This window comes from Durio zibethinus, chromosome 17 (genome assembly GCF_047325235.1).
Source record: "Durio zibethinus cultivar Kanyao isolate XHJ-2024 chromosome 17, ASM4732523v1, whole genome shotgun sequence".
Classification (NCBI taxonomy): Eukaryota; Viridiplantae; Streptophyta; class Magnoliopsida; order Malvales; family Malvaceae; genus Durio; species Durio zibethinus.
Genome location: NC_143178.1, coordinates 9,527,853 through 9,546,780, shown reverse-complemented (window position 1 = coordinate 9,546,780; position 18,928 = coordinate 9,527,853). Strand labels below are relative to the sequence as shown.

The 18,928-nt window shown below is 30.5% G+C and overlaps 3 protein-coding genes across 3 annotated transcripts; all 3 read left to right on the top strand.

Annotated features, from left to right (window-relative positions):
• Window positions 1–1,346: 1,346 nt before the first annotated feature.
• Window positions 1,347–4,584, top strand: LOC111281529 (Double Clp-N motif protein). Its single transcript, XM_022869270.2, has 7 exons — window positions 1,347–1,778; window positions 1,877–1,912; window positions 2,065–2,174; window positions 2,866–3,045; window positions 4,056–4,183; window positions 4,270–4,305; window positions 4,504–4,584. Exons 1-6 carry the CDS (start codon window positions 1,576–1,578, stop codon window positions 4,300–4,302), a joined length of 690 nt encoding a protein of 229 aa, XP_022725005.2. The 5' UTR covers window positions 1,347–1,575; the 3' UTR covers window positions 4,303–4,305; window positions 4,504–4,584.
• Window positions 4,585–4,727: 143 nt separating this feature from the next.
• LOC149514015 (cleavage and polyadenylation specificity factor subunit 1-like) lies at window positions 4,728–7,092 on the top strand. The gene is made up of 2 exons (XM_022879310.2): window positions 4,728–6,197; window positions 6,785–7,092. Exons 1-2 carry the CDS (start codon window positions 5,873–5,875, stop codon window positions 6,841–6,843), a joined length of 384 nt encoding a protein of 127 aa, XP_022735045.2. The 5' UTR covers window positions 4,728–5,872; the 3' UTR covers window positions 6,844–7,092.
• A 2,925-nt stretch (window positions 7,093–10,017) lies between these two features.
• LOC111288419 (cleavage and polyadenylation specificity factor subunit 1-like) lies at window positions 10,018–17,846 on the top strand. Its single transcript, XM_089746447.1, has 6 exons — window positions 10,018–10,633; window positions 12,212–12,365; window positions 13,000–13,135; window positions 13,569–13,714; window positions 16,399–16,479; window positions 17,578–17,846. The coding sequence occupies exons 1-5, from the start codon at window positions 10,629–10,631 to the stop codon at window positions 16,426–16,428; spliced, it is 471 nt and encodes a 156-aa protein (XP_089602573.1). The 5' UTR covers window positions 10,018–10,628; the 3' UTR covers window positions 16,429–16,479; window positions 17,578–17,846.
• The last annotated feature ends 1,082 nt before the right edge of the window (window positions 17,847–18,928 follow it).

The window sequence follows — 18,928 nt, the reverse complement described above, 5'->3', positions numbered from 1 at the left end:
TTAAATATTTTAATTTTTTTTAGAAAATTTTTTAAAATTTTTTAAAATTTTCTTTTAATACTAATATAACTATTAATGATATGACACTAATTAGATTTTTTGTAATATGTCAACATTTTATTGAATATTTATGTCACATCAATAACTTAACTAACGACATTTGTTTGAAATGCCAAAATGGATGAAAAAATGAAAAGTCAAATATCAAACTGCTAATTTTATCTTTTTAGGTACAAAGTAACAAAAAATTGTGTAGTATATGAGCTATTTTTATATCTAATCCTTCAAAGTTCAAAATTTCTATGGGTCTATGCCAAGTGGGCCAAGGGCTAACCCCCACATGTAGTAAATATTTGTCGGTTATTGAATTAATATTTGATATAAGGTGACTATTTTTAAAATTATAGTGATTTGCTTATGATAATTATATTATTGTATTTTGTAAGCATTTGATGATTTTATATGATGATTTGATTTCCATGTAAAATTATGAAAAACTTTCATTACCAATGTGAGGTGATATGTAAAATTAATAATAACCAATGTTATCTATTTAATATGTATTAAAAATTTGTTTCCTTTTAAAATTGTAATTATTTTATATCATAAATTTTTATATTTTGAAATTAATATTCATTATAACAAGTTCAAAAATAGTTTGTGTATTTTACTTTTTTAATATTTACAATATAATTTTTTTTGGTTATGATTTTAATAGATTAGTTGTTTTTTAATTGAAATATTTTTACATAATTTGTATTATAAAAATTAATTTACTTTATAAATAAACATATTTATTAATTTAACAATTTATTATATTTTATTATAAAATAAATAAAATATTGCTATATTTTACAAATTAGTATTTTTAAATAACATTAAAATCATTAACTTATGTAAATATTACAATATTAATAGTTACTTTCAAATTTTTAAATAAAAAAATATTTAATTTTTAATAGACCAAATACAATAATTTTTAATTTTTCAATGATTATATTATCATAATAATCTTAAAAATGATATCAAATATTACCTAAAATCATTTTTGATATTCCACAATTTCTTTTTATTTCTAAGTGGAGATTAGGATGTTTAGATTTGAAAAATTAAGATGGTTTATATTATTTAAAAAATAAAATCTAAAATAGTTGAAAATGAGAAGAAATAAAAGTTTTATTAATTTAAAATATTATTTATTTAAGTAATTAAAAATAAAACAACTTATTTTCTATTTTAAGATTGAGAAAATAAAAAATTTGAATCAAATAATCCCAGACAAACTCAGGAATTTCACACCATCTTACTCCAGTGGGTCATAAAAACTATTTTAGTCCATTCCAACATCAGCCGCCAAGGCCTACAAACGCTTTCTTTCCCTTTAATAGCCCCCGGAAGCCTAATATCCAAACTCAACGTCCATTTCCTCGGCTCTATCTATACGCACCGAGAAAGTGAGTGCTCGCTTGTCTCCGCCGAGAGTCCGATAATCTGAGGCGCCACTCAAAACCAAATTCATACTACTTTCACCATTCCTCTCAAAATCTTGAATATCATTTTTTTTTAAAGTTTTAAATGGCTACCCAGAGGCTCTCTTTTTTCCCAATTGCGATTTCTACTAGCCAATCTCTACCTTCCAAACGCCACGGTTATTGTCTCTCTCTTCCTTCGAGCTCTCTCTATGGCAACAAGCTTTTACTTGAAACCTCCAATTTGAGCCGTTTCGTCGCCAAATACCATCCCTCAACCACTGCAACGGTGTCGTTTAGCCTCCCAGCGTATGTTCCAACCAACTTCTGCAAATTACTTGTTATTATATTTGATAATTACCGATTATTTTGAACCTTTTTTTTTTTTTCTTGATTTTCTTTTGCAGGAAACCAGAGAGGACATCTTCCGAGAAATCCCCAAAGTGAGTTAATACTATTGAATAAAGATATGCTCATATCTGTCTGTTTACGTATTGTACGTGTAAATATTCGCGTAGATTTTATTTCGTATTAATGGTTGAGGTTTTGTTTACGAGTAATTAATTGTTTGGAATTGGGTGATTCCGATGGTTAGATGGTCTGCCAGATCTATAAAGTCCTTCGCAATGGGGGAAGTGGAGGCAAGGAAGCTCAAGTATCCAAATACGGGGACTGAATCACTTCTTATGGGAATTCTGGTTGAGGGTTAGTGATTTCTTTTAGTATTTCAACTCACTACGTGCTGCTGTATGCCATCATCGTATGTCTTGCTTCAAAAAGTAATTTTGAAAATTTTCTTGCGGAATTCTATGAAAACCTGTTTTTGTTGGGGACTTATGGTGAAGAAGTGTTGCTTGGTAGCAGCCTTATTTGTGATTGATTCCCCTAAGAAATTACATAATTCCGAAGGTGAGTTAGTGTATATTCAAGGGGGACTCTATTTTGAATAAATTTAGCAATTACTCCCTCAATTCAATTAGCAATGGTGGCAAACAATTATTCTCAGTTTTTCACTACTGCAGTGTCCATCGTTAATTTGTTTGGGATTATCACAGTATGCATTTTGAAACAGAAATGTAGTAATAAGTAGGTGCTCTTAATGCTGTAGAGGTATGTAAGAAGTGTGAAAATCTTCTGCTTAGGAATTTTAATTTGATGAGGGTAAACCCACCTCCTCAGCCCTCATCCAGAGAAATGGAAAAAGATATCTTAAATGAGTTAAAATGGACAAAAAACGTGTATTATCTGTGAACTTAAAAGATGTTGTCAATGCAAGGAAGTCGTACTGTATTACCGTTGCCCTTTTAATCTCTTTGATGGTTGAAAACTTTTCAAATGTTTGTGTGACACTCTTTTTCCTGGTAATGTGTCTGTAATGCCTTTATTTTATGTACAGGAACAAGCCAAGCTGCAAAATTTTTGAGGGCTAATGGAATCACACATTTCAAGGTGCGAGAGGAAACAGTGGACTTACTTGGAAAGTCAGATATGCTTTATCCCGGCCCTGTACGTCCTCCATTAACTATACAAGCTCAAAGGGTCCTTGATTGGGTTGTTGATGAAAAACTAAAGTCAGGTAAAAGAAAATTTCTGATTCTTCATTTGTTATATTTATCATGCCATACAGAAGTTTAGACATAGAGTTGGTTACATCATATATGTAAGGATAGATATGGAAACATGGTGTAGCATGATAAATGCAAATTAAGTATGGTTAAGGGCCCCACAATATTGTGGTGTGGAGTTGATCTAATTCTTATAGGTTTTATTTTTCAACTTTCAACTGGAATTGGTTTAAAAGGGAATTATATTGAACTGATGGAAGATTGTAAGACTGATTTGAAAATTAAAACTAATACATAAGTATTAAATCAACAAATGTCATGTGAATAAGTGGAATATTAGTCGCTGCTACTGACCTATGGAGGTGATTTGTGGAAATTATAGATCTTGGGTTCCATAGGAGTCAGTTTGCCTTCACAATTATGGTTTTTGACATTTTCAGGAGAAACGAGGAGGTTGCAATAAAATATTTAGTTTCTTTTTAAAGAAGTTACAGATTGCAAAAATTTATTGTCAAGCTAGAGAAATGACCCACGCGCCTGCGCTTCATGTTTACTAATTTCCTGACAGTTGAGTGGAATCTAAGTCTCTAAAGAACGCAGATTATGATTCTTAAGGATAACTGTTCTAATATTAAAATTTAAGGATGGAACTTGCACTTGTGTATCCTTTTTGCATGATGTGTACAACAGGGTTGGCTTATGATAATTTTGAAGTTCATGATGTACTTGTTTTATAAAATTATGCAATTAACAGTTAACACTGACCCGAACCATCCTATCTGCCACAATAAGATCTCTAAAGGAGGTAATATTTACCTGTGACAAACTCCACACTTCTTCAAGAGCTTCGTTCTCCTCCTTTCTACATGTTTCTAAATGTTTGAGATTTGGTATGAACTGAGCAGGCTTTTGCGAATAATGTAGTTTTTTTTTTTTATATGTTATTCCTTATCGTGCCATTATCTCATCATCTTTGAACTGTAATTCCTATATTTAATCAAGATAATTGTGCCAATTTCAGGTGAAAGTGGGGAAATAACCACAACTTACTTGCTTCTTGGTATTTGGTCAGAAAAACAATCAGCAGGCCACAAGATCTTGGCCAAATTAGGTTTTAACGATGAGAAAGCCAAAGAAATTGTGAAATATGTAAGTCAAAATGCTTCTCTTTAACATCATAGAGCAATAGCCTTAGTGGCTTTGTCATTGACGTGTTATTATTTTCTTTCGTGCAGATTAATGAGGAAATTGTTTTGAATCATAAGTAGGAGGTAAAAAATTTTCTGCGTTTTCGAAGTTTGTACCATCTTTTTGATGCATCTTCCAAATGCTAGATGCTTCTTGAGGGAGCAAGTAATGCAACTTATGAGGGTCTTCTGCCCTTGTTAGTGGTTCAAAGTTTAAACATGAATACTTATTGTTTTTTTGGGAATTAACTGAAAATGTTCAGAGCTTTAAACTTTTCTCAGGAATGTGTGCATAACTGTTGACGAGGCATTTTCAAGCTGCTTATCCAATTTGTTTAAGCTAGATGTTCATCTTTGCATCAATAGCGGATTGTATTCACAACCTTTTTTTTCCTTAATTAATCTGAATGACTTGGCGGAGGAAAAAAAATGTTCCTAGCTGTTGAAAGAACTGCTCTTGGTCTTGGGAATATCCTAGGAAGGAAGGCAATCTCTCCTCCAAGATGGATGGACTTAATCCAATAGCCGAAATAGTCAAAGAAGATGGCATAGAATGAAAGCTGGGAGGGAGGTGAAGATCCTTTTCATCAGTATTTAAGATAACCAGACGGACAGAACAGAATCCCTTATGAAAGAAAAAGCTTCTCATGAATCGGGATAGGGTGCAGGCGATGCCGAATTGAGAAACCTTCCTACCCAATAATCTTTCTAAAGTGCCTAAGGTGCCTTTCTTACCCTGGCGAATCTTTTCCCATCTCTAAATAAAGGGCGTGCAGTAACTTCCCATGTCTGTAGCCGATAGCCAATTCCTGGCTATCATGATTGACTCTATGCCTTGCCTTCCTGCTGGCTGGTTAGCTGTACCCCGGCGATCTCTTATTTAGTTGGTTGGTCTGTCACTGTCTCTCGACTCTCCGGTTAGTAGGTCAATCAATATCGGTTCCTCTCACCAGAATAGAGAAATGGTTAATGATACAATCATCTAATTATATTATTTCATCATTAAGATTCATCCTGTCCAAATAACTAAAATCTCCAAATGGAAGTGAAAATATTATTGAACCGTCAGAATTATTTCAATATCTTTTTTTTTTTTTTAAATTCTTATCCACTGGATGTTTGTGAATAATCCCCTTAGTTTGGTCATGGTTGCTCAAGTTCTTGGATTCTTACAAATTAGAGGCTGTAAAAAAAACGATAAAGTTTAATCCATTTTCTTAATCTAATTTAGGTAGCATTTTATATATTTTAAAGATGATCGTGATAATTTAATTATTAAAATAATTTTATTATTCATGATTTTAAATCATTTTATTTGATCCATAATAATTAAATATTATTGTGCTGAAAATCAAATATAATTATGTTACAATAGATACGCAAATGAATAGTTTTAATATTATTTAGAGATAATAACATAGCTAGTAAATGTAAAATATGAAATGTAAAATAAAGATTCCGTGAACTGAGACCATCCGTCCATCCCTTCTCCGGCCAAACCCACACTAAATCAACAAAAGGGTTTAAGACTTGTAGTTCACTCTACTCTTCCCTTCTCACTTCCCAAAAATCATAATCCCTTCTCTATTTTTCAATCTCCATCCCTCTTCTTTCTTTGTTCCCAAAACCCTACATCTCCTCGACATCGACAATGAGCTACGCGACCTACAAGATGATGCACTGGCCCAACGGAATCGAGTACTACGCCTCCGGCTTCGTCACCCATTGCATTGTGGATTTCACGTCCCAAATTCCTCTCAACCAGACCGAACATCTTGAATCCGAATGGCCCTCAAGGAGCGGCATTGGTACCGTTTCGAATCTCATCGTCACCGCTGCTAACATTCTCAAAATCTATGCGGTCAGGGTTCAAGAAGAGGGCAGCAGGGAAGCCATAAACTCTACGGAAGTCAAGCCTGGCGGAGTTATGGATGGGGAGTCTTCAGGGTTTCTCTCGAGCTTGTTTGCAGTTATAGGTTTGGTTCCAAATCCATAAAACCTTTAAAAATATGTACTAATGCTATATCTATAAGATCAGCCTTTTCTTTTTCTAAGTAGTACTCATTTGTTCCCTCTCTCATGTTTTTTATAGTGTAGATGCTGGTTGCTCAGGGAGTTTTTAGAATGAATTGGATAAGTAGCAGATCCCTTATATTGTGTCTGGTTATTATATTTGCTGCTCTATCTTTTGGTTTCAAAAGCTAAAACAAAACAGGCTTTAGGATGTAAAAGCAATTTTGTATGAATAAAAATATTAAAAAATTTGACTTTCATGGATAGTCAAGACGCATGTGACTTTACTTCTCTATGGAACTGTCATGTTTGAATTGCTGTTACTTGTTTACCATATCATATGCATTTTAATCAACATGGTTTTGCTTTTTCACGATTTGCTTTTACCTTACAGCAAAATATAATTGATGAGAGTACCAAACAACGGAGCATGAAAAATTTTCCCTTCTTTCTCTTTTTGTGTTGTTTTTAAGGTCATGTCTGGTTGTGTGGTTGCTGACTTGCTGTACTTCACTTTGCGATTTTTTTTTTGTTTAAAATTCCATTGCAGATTGCACGGTAATGTTGAATTCCTGGAGGTTTTATCTTCATGAGGTGGTAATGGTGTGAGAAAATACTTATTTATAGTTGGTTGTAATATTGTAATATTGTATATTTATATTTGTATCTCTAATATTAAGTATTTGTATATCTAGAATTAAGGATATAAAATTAGGATAGATAATCCTTTAATTATAGATTCAGTTTTAGGAAGATTTAATTTTTTTGTTTACCCACTAATTAGTTGCATATAAACCTAAGTGCTTGTATAATTTTTTTATGAGCAGTTTTTCAATATACATTCAATTTTACTTTGAATTTTTCATATAGTTTTATTTCTTAGTTTTTTTCACATGGTTTCAAAGCTTTAGGCTTCTCTTGGGAAGAAAATTTTTTCAGCCTTCATTGTTGAATTCTATTTTAGGCTTTTTCATAGCCAAATCTTGTTAAATTTTCTAGTCTTATTTTTTCCTTCTTTGGCCTTCATTGCTTAGAATCGTCTTTGGTTAAACCTTTACTATTAAGACTTATTTTAGTCCTAAGAAAGATAACCATGCCAGAGATAAGAGAATCTGCCGCTATTACCCAATTTGAGGAAGTGACAACTGGTAAAACCATTGGAGTACTATAGAAGTCTTGGGAGCAAAGAGACTTGGATAGAGAAATGATTGAGAAACTAAGAAGTCTATTGAAAACTCTTGAAAAACCTATTGAGATATTTTCTTTGGGTAAGATCACTGATTCAAGTAAAACTTTTGGATCTCATGGATTAAATGTCTCGGTTAAGCCTATTATGAGTTCTTGGGTCATTGACTAAAGGATCACAGACCAAGACACATTCTTCATAAAAGTTTAGCATATATACCCTTTGTCCTAGTAATAAGAAAATTATTATTGCAAATGGTTTACTTACTACAATGGTAGAATTAGGAGATGTTCAAATTAATCTCTCGTTTGTTTTTTAAATGTTTTTCATGTTCTTGGATTGTCTACTAATTTGATATATATACAAAAACTTACTAGAGACATAAATTGTAAAGTGACTTTTTATCTTTCCTATTATGAATTTTAAGACCAGAGTTCAGGAAAGAGAATTGGATTTGCTAAGGGGAATGATGGACTATACTATCTTAAGATATCAAACAACACAAGTTATATCAAGAATACTTTACCTTTGTCATTTATTTCTGAAAAATTTCTCAATAAAGACAAAATCTGGCTTTATTATTTTCGTCTTAGACATTCTTCTTCTGAAATTTTGAAAAATATGTTTCCTTCTTTGTTCAAAGGATTAAATGCTGAAAATTTTCATTGTGATATTTGTGAACTTGCAAAGCATAGATGTGTGTCTTTTTCAGTTAGCAATAAAAGAAGTTCTACTCTTTTTCAAGGATTTAATAGCGGTCGCGATCACATTTTCGATCTCTTCGCGTTTATCACATTTTCGGATATAACAAATATCATTACGATCATCGAGGTCATCGCGATCGTGAATTTTTTTTTTAATTTTATACAATTTGTTATAAAATATAATAATTATAATTATAATCATAAAAACTCTTATTTAATGATTTTCAAAATAGTTTATGATACTATATTTTTTTAAAAAAAAAAAAAATTATTCACAATTTTAGTTAGATTATAATAAATAGAATATCCAATAATTACACAAAAATAAAAATAAATTAATAAGAATTAATTTAATAGCAAAAGAATTGATAACAATATAAATACCAAAACAATAAAAAAATTATTAAATTTCAAATATAAATTTATAAATTAATAAATAACAAAATCAAAATATAATGTTTAATTTTAATTATTTTTCGTTTAACTTATACAAAAAAATTTATTAAAATTTTTCATCTAAAATCCCTATATATATCATATTAAATTATTAATCTCTTAATTTTTTTAATTATAAAATATCAATCCTTCTAACTAAATTTTATCTAAAAAAATTTTAAAAATTACAAAATTTTAAATTTATATTTTAATAAAATTAATTATAAAATTAAATAAAAACCACTATTCCCCACCATGCCACCAATGCACCCCACCCCCCACCCTACCCCCAACGCACCCCACCCCACCCAATCCCACCTCTTCACCCACTGCCCTATTTGAGACAAGACCTAACACCCCACTTCAGTCCCTGATTCTCTTTCAAACAGTCCCCAAATTTTCCTTAAAATTTCCCTTGTTCATCTTCAACATTTTTTATGGCGTCATTCCCTCAAATCAACTCAATCAATTCCTCTTTTTTTCTACATCTCTCTCATATACCTTGATCTTTCTCACTTAGATTCTCGCAAACATAAAGATTAATATTATTCTACAAAAAATTTATAAAAAAAATAGGTAATTTAATTTTTTCATACCACCTTTGATTTTGATTGTTGATTGAGGGTTTGAGGTTGATTTGAATTTGGGTAGCTGTCAATTGAATGGTTGATAATTGATACTATTTTCTCAGATAAATTTTGAAACTGAGAATATGAGAATGAGATTGACTAATTGAGTTATTTTTTCTTTTGACTTTTGTTTTTACTTTTGCTTTTGCAATCTTAGTTGTTTTATTCTGATTTTTGAGAATATTGATAGATTGGGTTGAAACTTGAAAGTTATTTTTTTAATTTGTATTGATGAAAAAATGAGATAGCAGTAATAATGGTCTGCTATGGCCGCTATTCTTTGTTACACTATTTTTTAGCGACCGTTACACATCGTTTTGAGCGTGATTAAATTTTTCAACAGCATTTTTCTTGATAACGGTGGCGGGTGGTGGCACTGCCGTAATTTCGTGATCGCTATTCCATTATAGCACCACTATTTGAATCCCTGCTCCTTTTTACTTGATTTATAGTGACATATAAGGTCCTTCTACAATTTTTAATATTTTTGGTGCAATGTGGTTTGGTTTTTTCATAGATGATTATAGCAAGGTCTCTTGATATTGTTACTTAAATCCAATTAGATGTCAATAGTGTATTTTTAAACTTCCAAAACATGATCCAAAATTAATTTGGAGTGAAAATCAAGAGATTTAGGTCTAATAATATAAGAGACTATTTCAACAAGAGTCTATCTACCTATTTCCAAAATGAAAGGATTATCTATGAGTTATCTTATGTTAATACTCCATAGCAGAATGGAGTAGCAGAGAGAAAAAATAACCATTTATAGCCTTAACCTGAGCTTTACTTTTTCAAAAAAACATACTTAAATCCTATTGGGGGGGAAGCTATTCTCACTGCCACACACATTATAAATAGATTACCTTCAAGGGTTTTGGGATTTAAAACTACTATGGAACTACTCTCACAATTATAACTTAACGTTAATACCACAATCAACCTCACACCTAGGATATTTGATTGTACATCATTTGTTCATGTTCATAGTCATAATAGGGGAAAGTTAGATCCTAGAGCAATTAAGTGCATTTTTGTGGGATATTCATCAACTCAAAAAAGGTGTACGTGCTATCATCCTTCTACCAAAAAATTCTATGTGTTCACAGATATCACTTATGAAGAAAGTAAACCATTTTTAACTTAACCTTATCTTTAGGGAAAGACGTCATTCATGGAAGATAAGGATAAAGACTTTTTTTTTGCTTAACTTGTCATCCTCTTCAATATTTTCATCCGTTAATTTTTTTGAATGTAAACCTGTTTCTTTTGAGTCCAAATCAAACACTGAATTTGAGTCTGAATCCATTCCAAATACAGAAGATGTGACAAAAGATAATATTGTTCTTGATTCTATGAAGGAATTACAGGTGTACTAAAGAAGGAAAGTTTCAAATCTTGAACCAGTACAAGTTCAAGAACTTGATCCTAACTTTGAAAATGAGGTAACTACAGTCTTTGACTCTGTTTCTCAAAATAAGCATGAATATCTTAAAACTATAACTAGTGATTATAATCTACCTATTGCCATTAAGAAAGGAATTAGAGAATTAATTAAGCATCCACTATTCCCAATCTCTAATGTTGTATCATTTGAAAAATTCTCACCATCCCACAAAAATTTTCTTGTGAGCCTAAACATTATTTCTATTCCAACTATATTATTCGAGGCATTATCCAGCGAAAAATAGAGCCAAGCCATGAAAATAGAAATGAAGGCCTTAGAGAAAATTAAGACATGGGAACTTGGAGAAGCTAATGAAGATGCTATTGTAGATAAAAAGATGTACCGGAGATTAGTTGGAAAACTCATTTATCTCTCACATGCAAGACCTGATATAGCATATGTTGTGGGTGTAACAAGTCAATTTATGCATAGTCCTAAAAAAGTGCACCTACAGGCTGTCTACTATGTATTACACTATTTGAAGGCTAATCTTGAAAAGGTATCTTATTCAAAAGAAATTCGGGGTTGGTCTTAGAGGCATATACAGATGCAGATTATACAGGTTTAGTAACTGATAGAAGATCTATCTTAGGCTACTACACTTTCCTAGGTGGTAATCTTGTGACTTGGAAGAGTAAAAAACAGAATGTGGTGGCAAGATCAAGTGCTGAAGTAGAGTTTAGAGCAATGGCTCAAAGAATTTGTGAACTACTATGGGTAAAGATTATCCTAGAAGACTTGAAGATTAAGTAGGATGGACCAATGAGACTCTATTGTGATAACGAGTCTGCAATAAACATTGCACACAATCCTATACAGCATGACAAAACAAAACACATTAAAATAGATCGACATTTCATAAAGGAGAAACTAGACAGTAGGTTGATTTGTACATCATATGTATCAAGCAAGGGTCAATTTGCAGATGTGTTGACTAAAGATCTCAATAGTGCAACGTTTCAAGAAATTATTTCCAAGCTGGAAATGAAAAACACCTATTCACCAGCTTAAGAGGGAGTGTGAGAAAACACTTATTTACAGCTGGTTGTAATCTTGTAATCTATAAATTTATATTTGTATCTTTAGAATTAAGTATTTGTATCCCTAGAATTAAGAATAGAAAATTAGCATAGATAATCTCTCAATTATAAGATCAATTTTAGGAAGATTTAATTTCCTAGTTTACCCACTAGTTAGTTGTATACAAACCTAAGGTGCTTGTATAATTTTTTATGAGTAGTTTTTCAATATACATTCAGTTTTACTCTTAGTTTTTCACACAGTTTTATTTTTTAGTTTTTTTCACAAATGGCTTTAGGAAAAGAGATTCGATTATCTTAGCCTTCCAAGATGCCAAAATTTCGGTCATGGATTTCAATGATTCAATCCATGGACTTCGAACAACATAAGGATATATCTTGAAAAAGGCTATTCATACCCATACTGATGTGTGGAAGCTTTGTCATGCTCCTAGTTTCTAAATATCTTATCTTAGGACTATTTATCCGTTTTATGGTCTGTTTTCCTATATTGGATGCTGACACTCACTCATTGATGATGGTGACTTCTTTTCCAGCTCAATGCATTGTTTTGAGGCCCTAGAGTGGCTACATTTGAAAAGAGCGAGAGAATCATTTGCAAGAAGTCCGTTGGTAAAGGTTGATCCTCAAGGCAGGTGTGGCAGCGTTCTTGTTTATGATTTGCAAATGATAATACTTAAAGCTGTTCAGGTCTCTTTTTGCTTTCTGTATTTTTGACTATTTTATATTTACTTTCTCTATGTCTAATAATGCTATGAAAAAGCATTCATGTGAAGGGAGAAAATGCTAGGTGTTGTTTTTTTTTTCAGTTAGTGCATTTAATGTTAGTCTTTACAATGTGGATTGTTGATTTATAAATGATAGAAAAAGTTCTGCTGTTTGTTTGACAGCATCTTGAGAATAGTAATTGCTACAAACCCTATATTCTGAGAAATTTTGTATATTCAAACTACTATTTCTGTGGATTGGGAGTATTGGTTCTCATCATCATGCTTTAACGAGAATTTATTCCCATAATACAAAAAACAGAATAACTCATGAATTGTTGGCTGGCCTGGACAAAAAAAACTAGCATCTTGTTTTTCGAAAAAAAGGTTTCTGTTAAAAGATTATATTCTTAGCAAATTCTGTGCACAGGTTATTTAAATTGTTTGGAAATCGCACACTTGTACATTTAAAATCACAAAAATCAACATTTTAAATTTAAATTCTCGAGAAATGGGAGGATCCTTGTGTTTGCTGATGTTACAGGTGTAAAGCATCCTTGAGAAAACTTCAGTAGTTGTCTTTTTTCAAATTTTGATATTGGATCTTTATTTATCAGGCTGTTTCTGGGTTTGTTGGAGAGGATGATGCTTTTGGATCTGGAGGTGCAGTTTCTGCTTATGTTGAATCATCTTACATTATCAATTTACGAGATTTGGACATGAAGCACATAAAAGACTTTATATTTGTGCATGGTAAGTTTGAAAAACTATGTCTCTTATTAATTTTAAGATTGTCCTGAAAGTATTTGAGCTGTAACAAGTTAGTGCCCTATTTTTGGATTAAATTTCAAAAAAATCAGTTAGTAGTCTGGAATTTGTTAACTGTCCATATGGACCTCTTTTTTCCTTTTGCATTGTAGTTAAATTTAATGACTTTATAGTTTTTATTACACTGTCACTTTTATATTGGCTACTTGAAATTCCGTTTCTCGGAATACTTGCTAGAATTCTTTTTATCATTCATAATGTCACAATTGAAAGGCTTTTGGTCATGCTAAATACAGCTGATTTGTTTTTGAGACTTTGGCCAATTGCGTTATACCTTTTTTTTTAAAAAAAAAAAAACTTTATTTGAGCTACTTTTTATTTCCTTAAACCTTTCTTTTATTTAATATACATCATCTAGGTTATATCAAGCCGGTGATGGTTATCCTTCACGAGTGGGAACTTACTTGGGCTGGGCGAGTCTCCTGGAAGCACCATACTTGCATGATTTCTGCACTTAGTATCAGCACAACTTTGAAGCAGCATCCCCTCATATGGTCAGCAGCTGTATGTTCTGAACATGATTAGTTCTTCTGTAAGTATTTTATAGCTATCAACAGATTAATATATTTTATGGACCCTGAGCTACAAATAAAATTTTCTAAGGTAAACTACTATTGAATAGTCTTTTGCAAAAAAATCCCTGCTGCCTTGAATCCTTGCTATCTTAATTGAGCTATGACAGTAGTAAGTTCAAATAACTGTGTTTACCGTGGAGTTCAGATCTTGCTAGTAATTATTGATAACAAAATTTCATATAAAACTGACATCATATATAAATCAATGTCTTCCTTCCCTCCATAAAAAGGAAAATCGGCTCCTGGATATGTTCCCAAGGCATATGTGTATGCTTTGATTGACTGCCTTTTCTTTGGTTATTCATTTGAAAAATCGTTGGTTTGTGCGTAATTCCTTGAATGGCGAAAAATTCAAGATCAACTGAAGTAACTTCTGTTATTGAAACCATTATCGGTGGATACCATAAAAGCATAAGGTCAACTTCTTTATGCTAATCTATGATAACAAATTTTGAGGTTTAAATTAAGTGTAAAATTCTAAAGTCTTGTATTTTGTTGTTGTGTTGGAGATTTGTACATATTCTTTCTTGTTATAATGTATAAATACCTAGATTTACCGTTAGATATAAATTAAAGGAGTCATTATTAATTTTTTTTGTTAAGGTATGATTGATCACTTGATTAAATTTATCATATTTAAAGGGAAGTCTTAAGATTAATTTAGGTATTTTTAAATAGTATATTCTGATTTACAAAACCAAATTTTAGGTTCGAAATACGGTTACATGTAAGGAAGGTTATAGTATTTTTACAATGCCCATCAAAAAGATGATATCAGTTTGATTTTGAATTATCCAAGCTTTAAACATGTTTATAATTTATCATAATATTTAATATTAAAAATCAATCTTAAAATTATACTAATAGTTTGATAGTAATTTTAGATAATTTTTTTAGATAGTAATTTTAGATAATTTTCTTACTTTAGGAGTATTTATGGAGACTAATATCTCATTCTGAAGAGGTTTCGTCATCGAATTTATTAACGCATTTTATTTAGGAAAACTAGTAAAGCTCTTCAATATTTTGGTAGGATTTAATTTGAGGTAGATTTTTTCAATAATTTTGTGAGATTTTATTTGAAAGATATTTATAATTTTTTTTTTTTGAGAAAGTTCATTAAATTTTTTAATAATTTGGTAAGATTTAATTTAGAAAGTAATCCTCCAATAGTTTGAAAAATAAAAATTATTTTTTGTTATTGTTTTAAACTTATTTATGAAATTTCTCACTAGTTTAGTGGATTCTATTTAAATCTATGAAAATTCTCCAATAGTTTGATAGAATTCATGAATTAATTTGAAAATATTTTATTTATTTATTATTATTTTTTTAGAAACAAAAAGGAATTTTTGCAAAATATTTAATAAATAATAAGTTACTCAATGGAAGTAAATAAATGATAAAATAAAATGAATAAAAAAACTAAAAATAAAAATAAAATAAAAAACTTAAAATATAAAATAAAATAAAATTAAAATTAAAATAGAAAAAAAATCTATGATTGGGTCAGGTCAGCATGTGGGTCGGTACGTGGGTCAACAAGTCTACATACGGGTCTCGGTCCTTCAAAACGATGTCGTTTGGCACCTTATAAAAGTCAACTTCCTTTGTTTTTCTTCAGAAGCCCTTTGCTCTCTCTTTAGCCCCAATTCTCTTTCTATTCTCTCTAAAATCCCCTTAAGAACATCATTGAAAATTAGAAAAGTTTGTTGGTTTCTAGAAAAATTATCGGAATCCCATTGAAAAATTCAAACCTCGTTGGAAAACTCGTTGAAAAATTCAAATGTTCAACCAAAAAACTCAGTTTTCCCAAAAAATCCCAGAAATTTTTAGATTTTCCTAAAATTTTTCAGATCCCTTCAAAAACCTCCCATAATTTCAATCATAACCCCAGAAATCCAAATCAAAACCCAAAATTCCCAATAAATTTTAAAATCAAAATCCCATACTTCCCAGAAATCTATTTCCAGAGTTGTAACAACCATATTTTTTTTCACTTATTCTCCTCGTGTCCAAAAATCAACCATGTCTTGTTCAATCATATTGCATCCAATTTATAGGCATCTTTAGTCAATTTTAGGAATCAAGCAGCACCAATCTAAGCTTGAATCATGGGATTGAATTCTGTCCTAGCATGATTCCAAGCTAGGTTTTTCCTGATTTGTCTGGATTGAATTTGAAAACCTTTGATTGTGAATTAAACCTTTGATTGTGTATATGGAATTCATTTAATCAAGATTTCAATTTCCTTAATTGATCGGTAGTTAAAAAAAAAATTATGATGATAATGATGATGATGATGATGATAATATAACTATAATAATAATAAAATATAATACAATACAATATACTATACTACAATAATATACTATACTAAATGCTATACTATAATAACAATAATGTAATATAATATAATAATATAATACAATATAATAATATAATATAACAAATAAAAATAATACTAATAATAAAAATAATAATAATAATAATAATTGATCCGATTGACCTCGCACACAGATAAGTGTCTACACTTCCAAAAGTCATTCTTATGATTATTGATATTTTTCTTTTTTCAAAATCTTTCTTATGATGCTTATAAGTTACTTGCAGATCCATCAGCAATTGAAGGTGTTCTTATGATTAGTGCAAATACAATTCATCATCAAAGTCATGAAGATGCCTTCTCATTGTGTAGGCACTTAAACTAGTCTAGCACCTTTTATGGGATTATTTTTTGTTTCATTCCCTTTTTAGATTTTAATTTAGTGATGCATGTTATCTGGGATTTCAAGTTCATTTTTAATACTGTTATAACTTGCAAGTCTTTGTTTTTGCAGTCAGCATCGTGCACTCTTGCTTTGAACAGTCAGCCACACACTCTTTTTGTGATTATGCGATTTTAATTAATTGGTTTGTGCATGTGTATTTGTATAGAATCTAGTTTTTGAAATTGAAAATCTCATAACATTAGGATCTTCTTTCTAACTTAGGCACCATTTGTAATCTCAAAAAATGCTCTTTCTTAATTTAGGCTTTAATAATGTGTATTATAGCTTAAATAAGTTTCTAATAAGTCTTATATCAAATAAATACCATAATCCAAAATGTTCTTGGAATTTAATCTTGACTTCTCTTGAAATTTTTGTTGTTGTGTCACCTTAACAGTTGCAACATTTAATATGCTATACAACAATGTTGAAAATGGTTAGAGTGTGTTGAATCATGCTTATGCATGGATGTGATAGGATTATAAAGCATGTCCAAGTATCTTGTCAACATCACTCGATTTCTATGAGAAAAATGGTGGATTGTATATGATGGTATATCAAATTAGTGCCTTAAGTTGTTCTCATTTTGTGTGAGCATGCTTATCACTAGGTTATGTATACTTATCTAATCAATCTTGAAAAAGAGCTGTTTGACTAATGTATATGCTTTAACTTTTGCTTGTTGGTTTGACAATAATGACTAATCACTACATTAATTGATTAATACCTCACTTTTTTTCACAATGGTATATTTTATTATAGTGGTTTTTTAGATAACGGTTAAAAATGTTATGCATCAATATTTTTTACATTTGATGTCTTGGGGAGAAAGAATAGTTCCATCTTGTTGTTGTAACTGTTATGTAATTGTTTGTTCTAGTTAAATCTAGAGGACTGAGATGTGGTTGTATTATGTTTTTATATTGATGAATCAAGTTCTGAAATGTTGATTCTCTTTAGCTTTTTTTTAAAGTCCTTTTTTGGTTTTTCACACTGATTGTGGTTTTGTTTTTCATTTCAGTCAAGAGCTTTCAAGATCAAGTTTCAATATAAAACTTGATGATACTAATGCAACTTAATTTGTGGTTATTAAATGATGTATCCTTGTTGTCAACAAAGACTGGAGAACTATTACTGCTAACCCTTGTTTATGATGGGCGGTAAATGTTTTTCATTTGAATTTTTTTTTCTGTATTAGTTTCCTTAAAGATGTAAAAAAGAACTCAAGTCTTTTTGGGTATGATGTCACAATTAATTGAATTGGTAGCTAATCATGGTTTTGCGTAGCAATCTTCATCGTGGTGCTAATAAGGGAAACATAGATTAATGAGGTATATAGGTTATTACATTGGTTGATAGTTAAAATTATGAAAATCTAATCTTCATTATTTCTTGATTAATTGACTTTGTTTATTTTAGTTAAATCTCTTATTTTTATAATAAGGAGGGATTTGGGTAATTACACCAAATCCATTAGATATTTTCTCATAATGTGTAAAGAGTAAATTACTCTTTTAATTAGCTATTTTTAATGCAGGAAAATCTTGGGTTTTAAGGCTAAGAATATTTAATCTTTAGCTTATATATTTTTATGCAATTCTAACATGGTAATAAAAAAAAATATAGAAGAATAAAATGGTTTTATTCTAAAGATTTCCTCATAGTATCAGAGTACGATCTAAACTTTTAAAAAATTTCAATTGGAGTCCAACATGGCTAGTGGAAGGGAAAGCCCAACATCGGAGGTTACCTCTATCCTTGGAGCTAGCATTTCTCAATCATTATAGAACATTACCATTCTTATTTGAATATGTTCTTTAGCACAAAAAGGTAATTTTTGAAGTGCCTTGAGCATAAAACTAAAAAAATTAAATTCATGGATTATGGATTTAGGAGCTTTCAGACATATGATTAGGGTTGCATCTGTATTTAGTAAATACAACCTATGTCATAAAAATTTCATAGTTTAAATTGCTGATGGGTCACTTACAAAAGTAGCCAGAATAGATTTTGTTATTATTTTCAAAGAGATAATACTTGATTCTATTTTGTTTGTCTCAAATCTAAGTTACAATCTATTACTTATAAGCAAACTTACAAGAGACCTTAAGTGTATTACTAAATTTCTTTCAAATATGTGTGAATTTCAGGATTTGGACTCGAAGAAGATGATTGGCAATGTTAAAATATGTGTAGGACTCTATGTCCTAAGAGCTAATAATTCTAAAAGATAACATCAGAATACTTCTTATGTGGCTCCATCTTGTAGTAATAATAAAGATAGAACTATCATGTTATGCACTATCAGTTAAGTTATCCAAATTTTTTGTACCTTAAAAGGTTGTTTCCCTCATTATTCAATAAAAATCCTA

Excerpts from the sequence above, each read along its gene's own strand:
- LOC149514015 (XM_022879310.2), top strand. The coding sequence starts at position 5,873 with ATGAGCTACGCGACCTACAAGATGATGCACTGGCCCAACGGAATCGAG. Across the intron at positions 6,198-6,784 it reads GAGCTTGTTTGCAGTTATAG|ATTGCACGGTAATGTTGAAT; the intron begins GTTTGGTTCCAA and ends ATTCCATTGCAG.
- LOC111281529 (XM_022869270.2), top strand. The coding sequence starts at position 1,576 with ATGGCTACCCAGAGGCTCTCTTTTTTCCCAATTGCGATTTCTACTAGC. Across the intron at positions 1,779-1,876 it reads GTGTCGTTTAGCCTCCCAGC|GAAACCAGAGAGGACATCTT; the intron begins GTATGTTCCAAC and ends TTTCTTTTGCAG. Across the intron at positions 2,175-2,865 it reads TATGGGAATTCTGGTTGAGG|GAACAAGCCAAGCTGCAAAA; the intron begins GTTAGTGATTTC and ends TTTTATGTACAG.
- LOC111288419 (XM_089746447.1), top strand. Across the intron at positions 12,366-12,999 it reads TAATACTTAAAGCTGTTCAG|GCTGTTTCTGGGTTTGTTGG; the intron begins GTCTCTTTTTGC and ends TTTATTTATCAG. Across the intron at positions 13,715-16,398 it reads CCCTCATATGGTCAGCAGCT|ATCCATCAGCAATTGAAGGT; the intron begins GTATGTTCTGAA and ends AGTTACTTGCAG.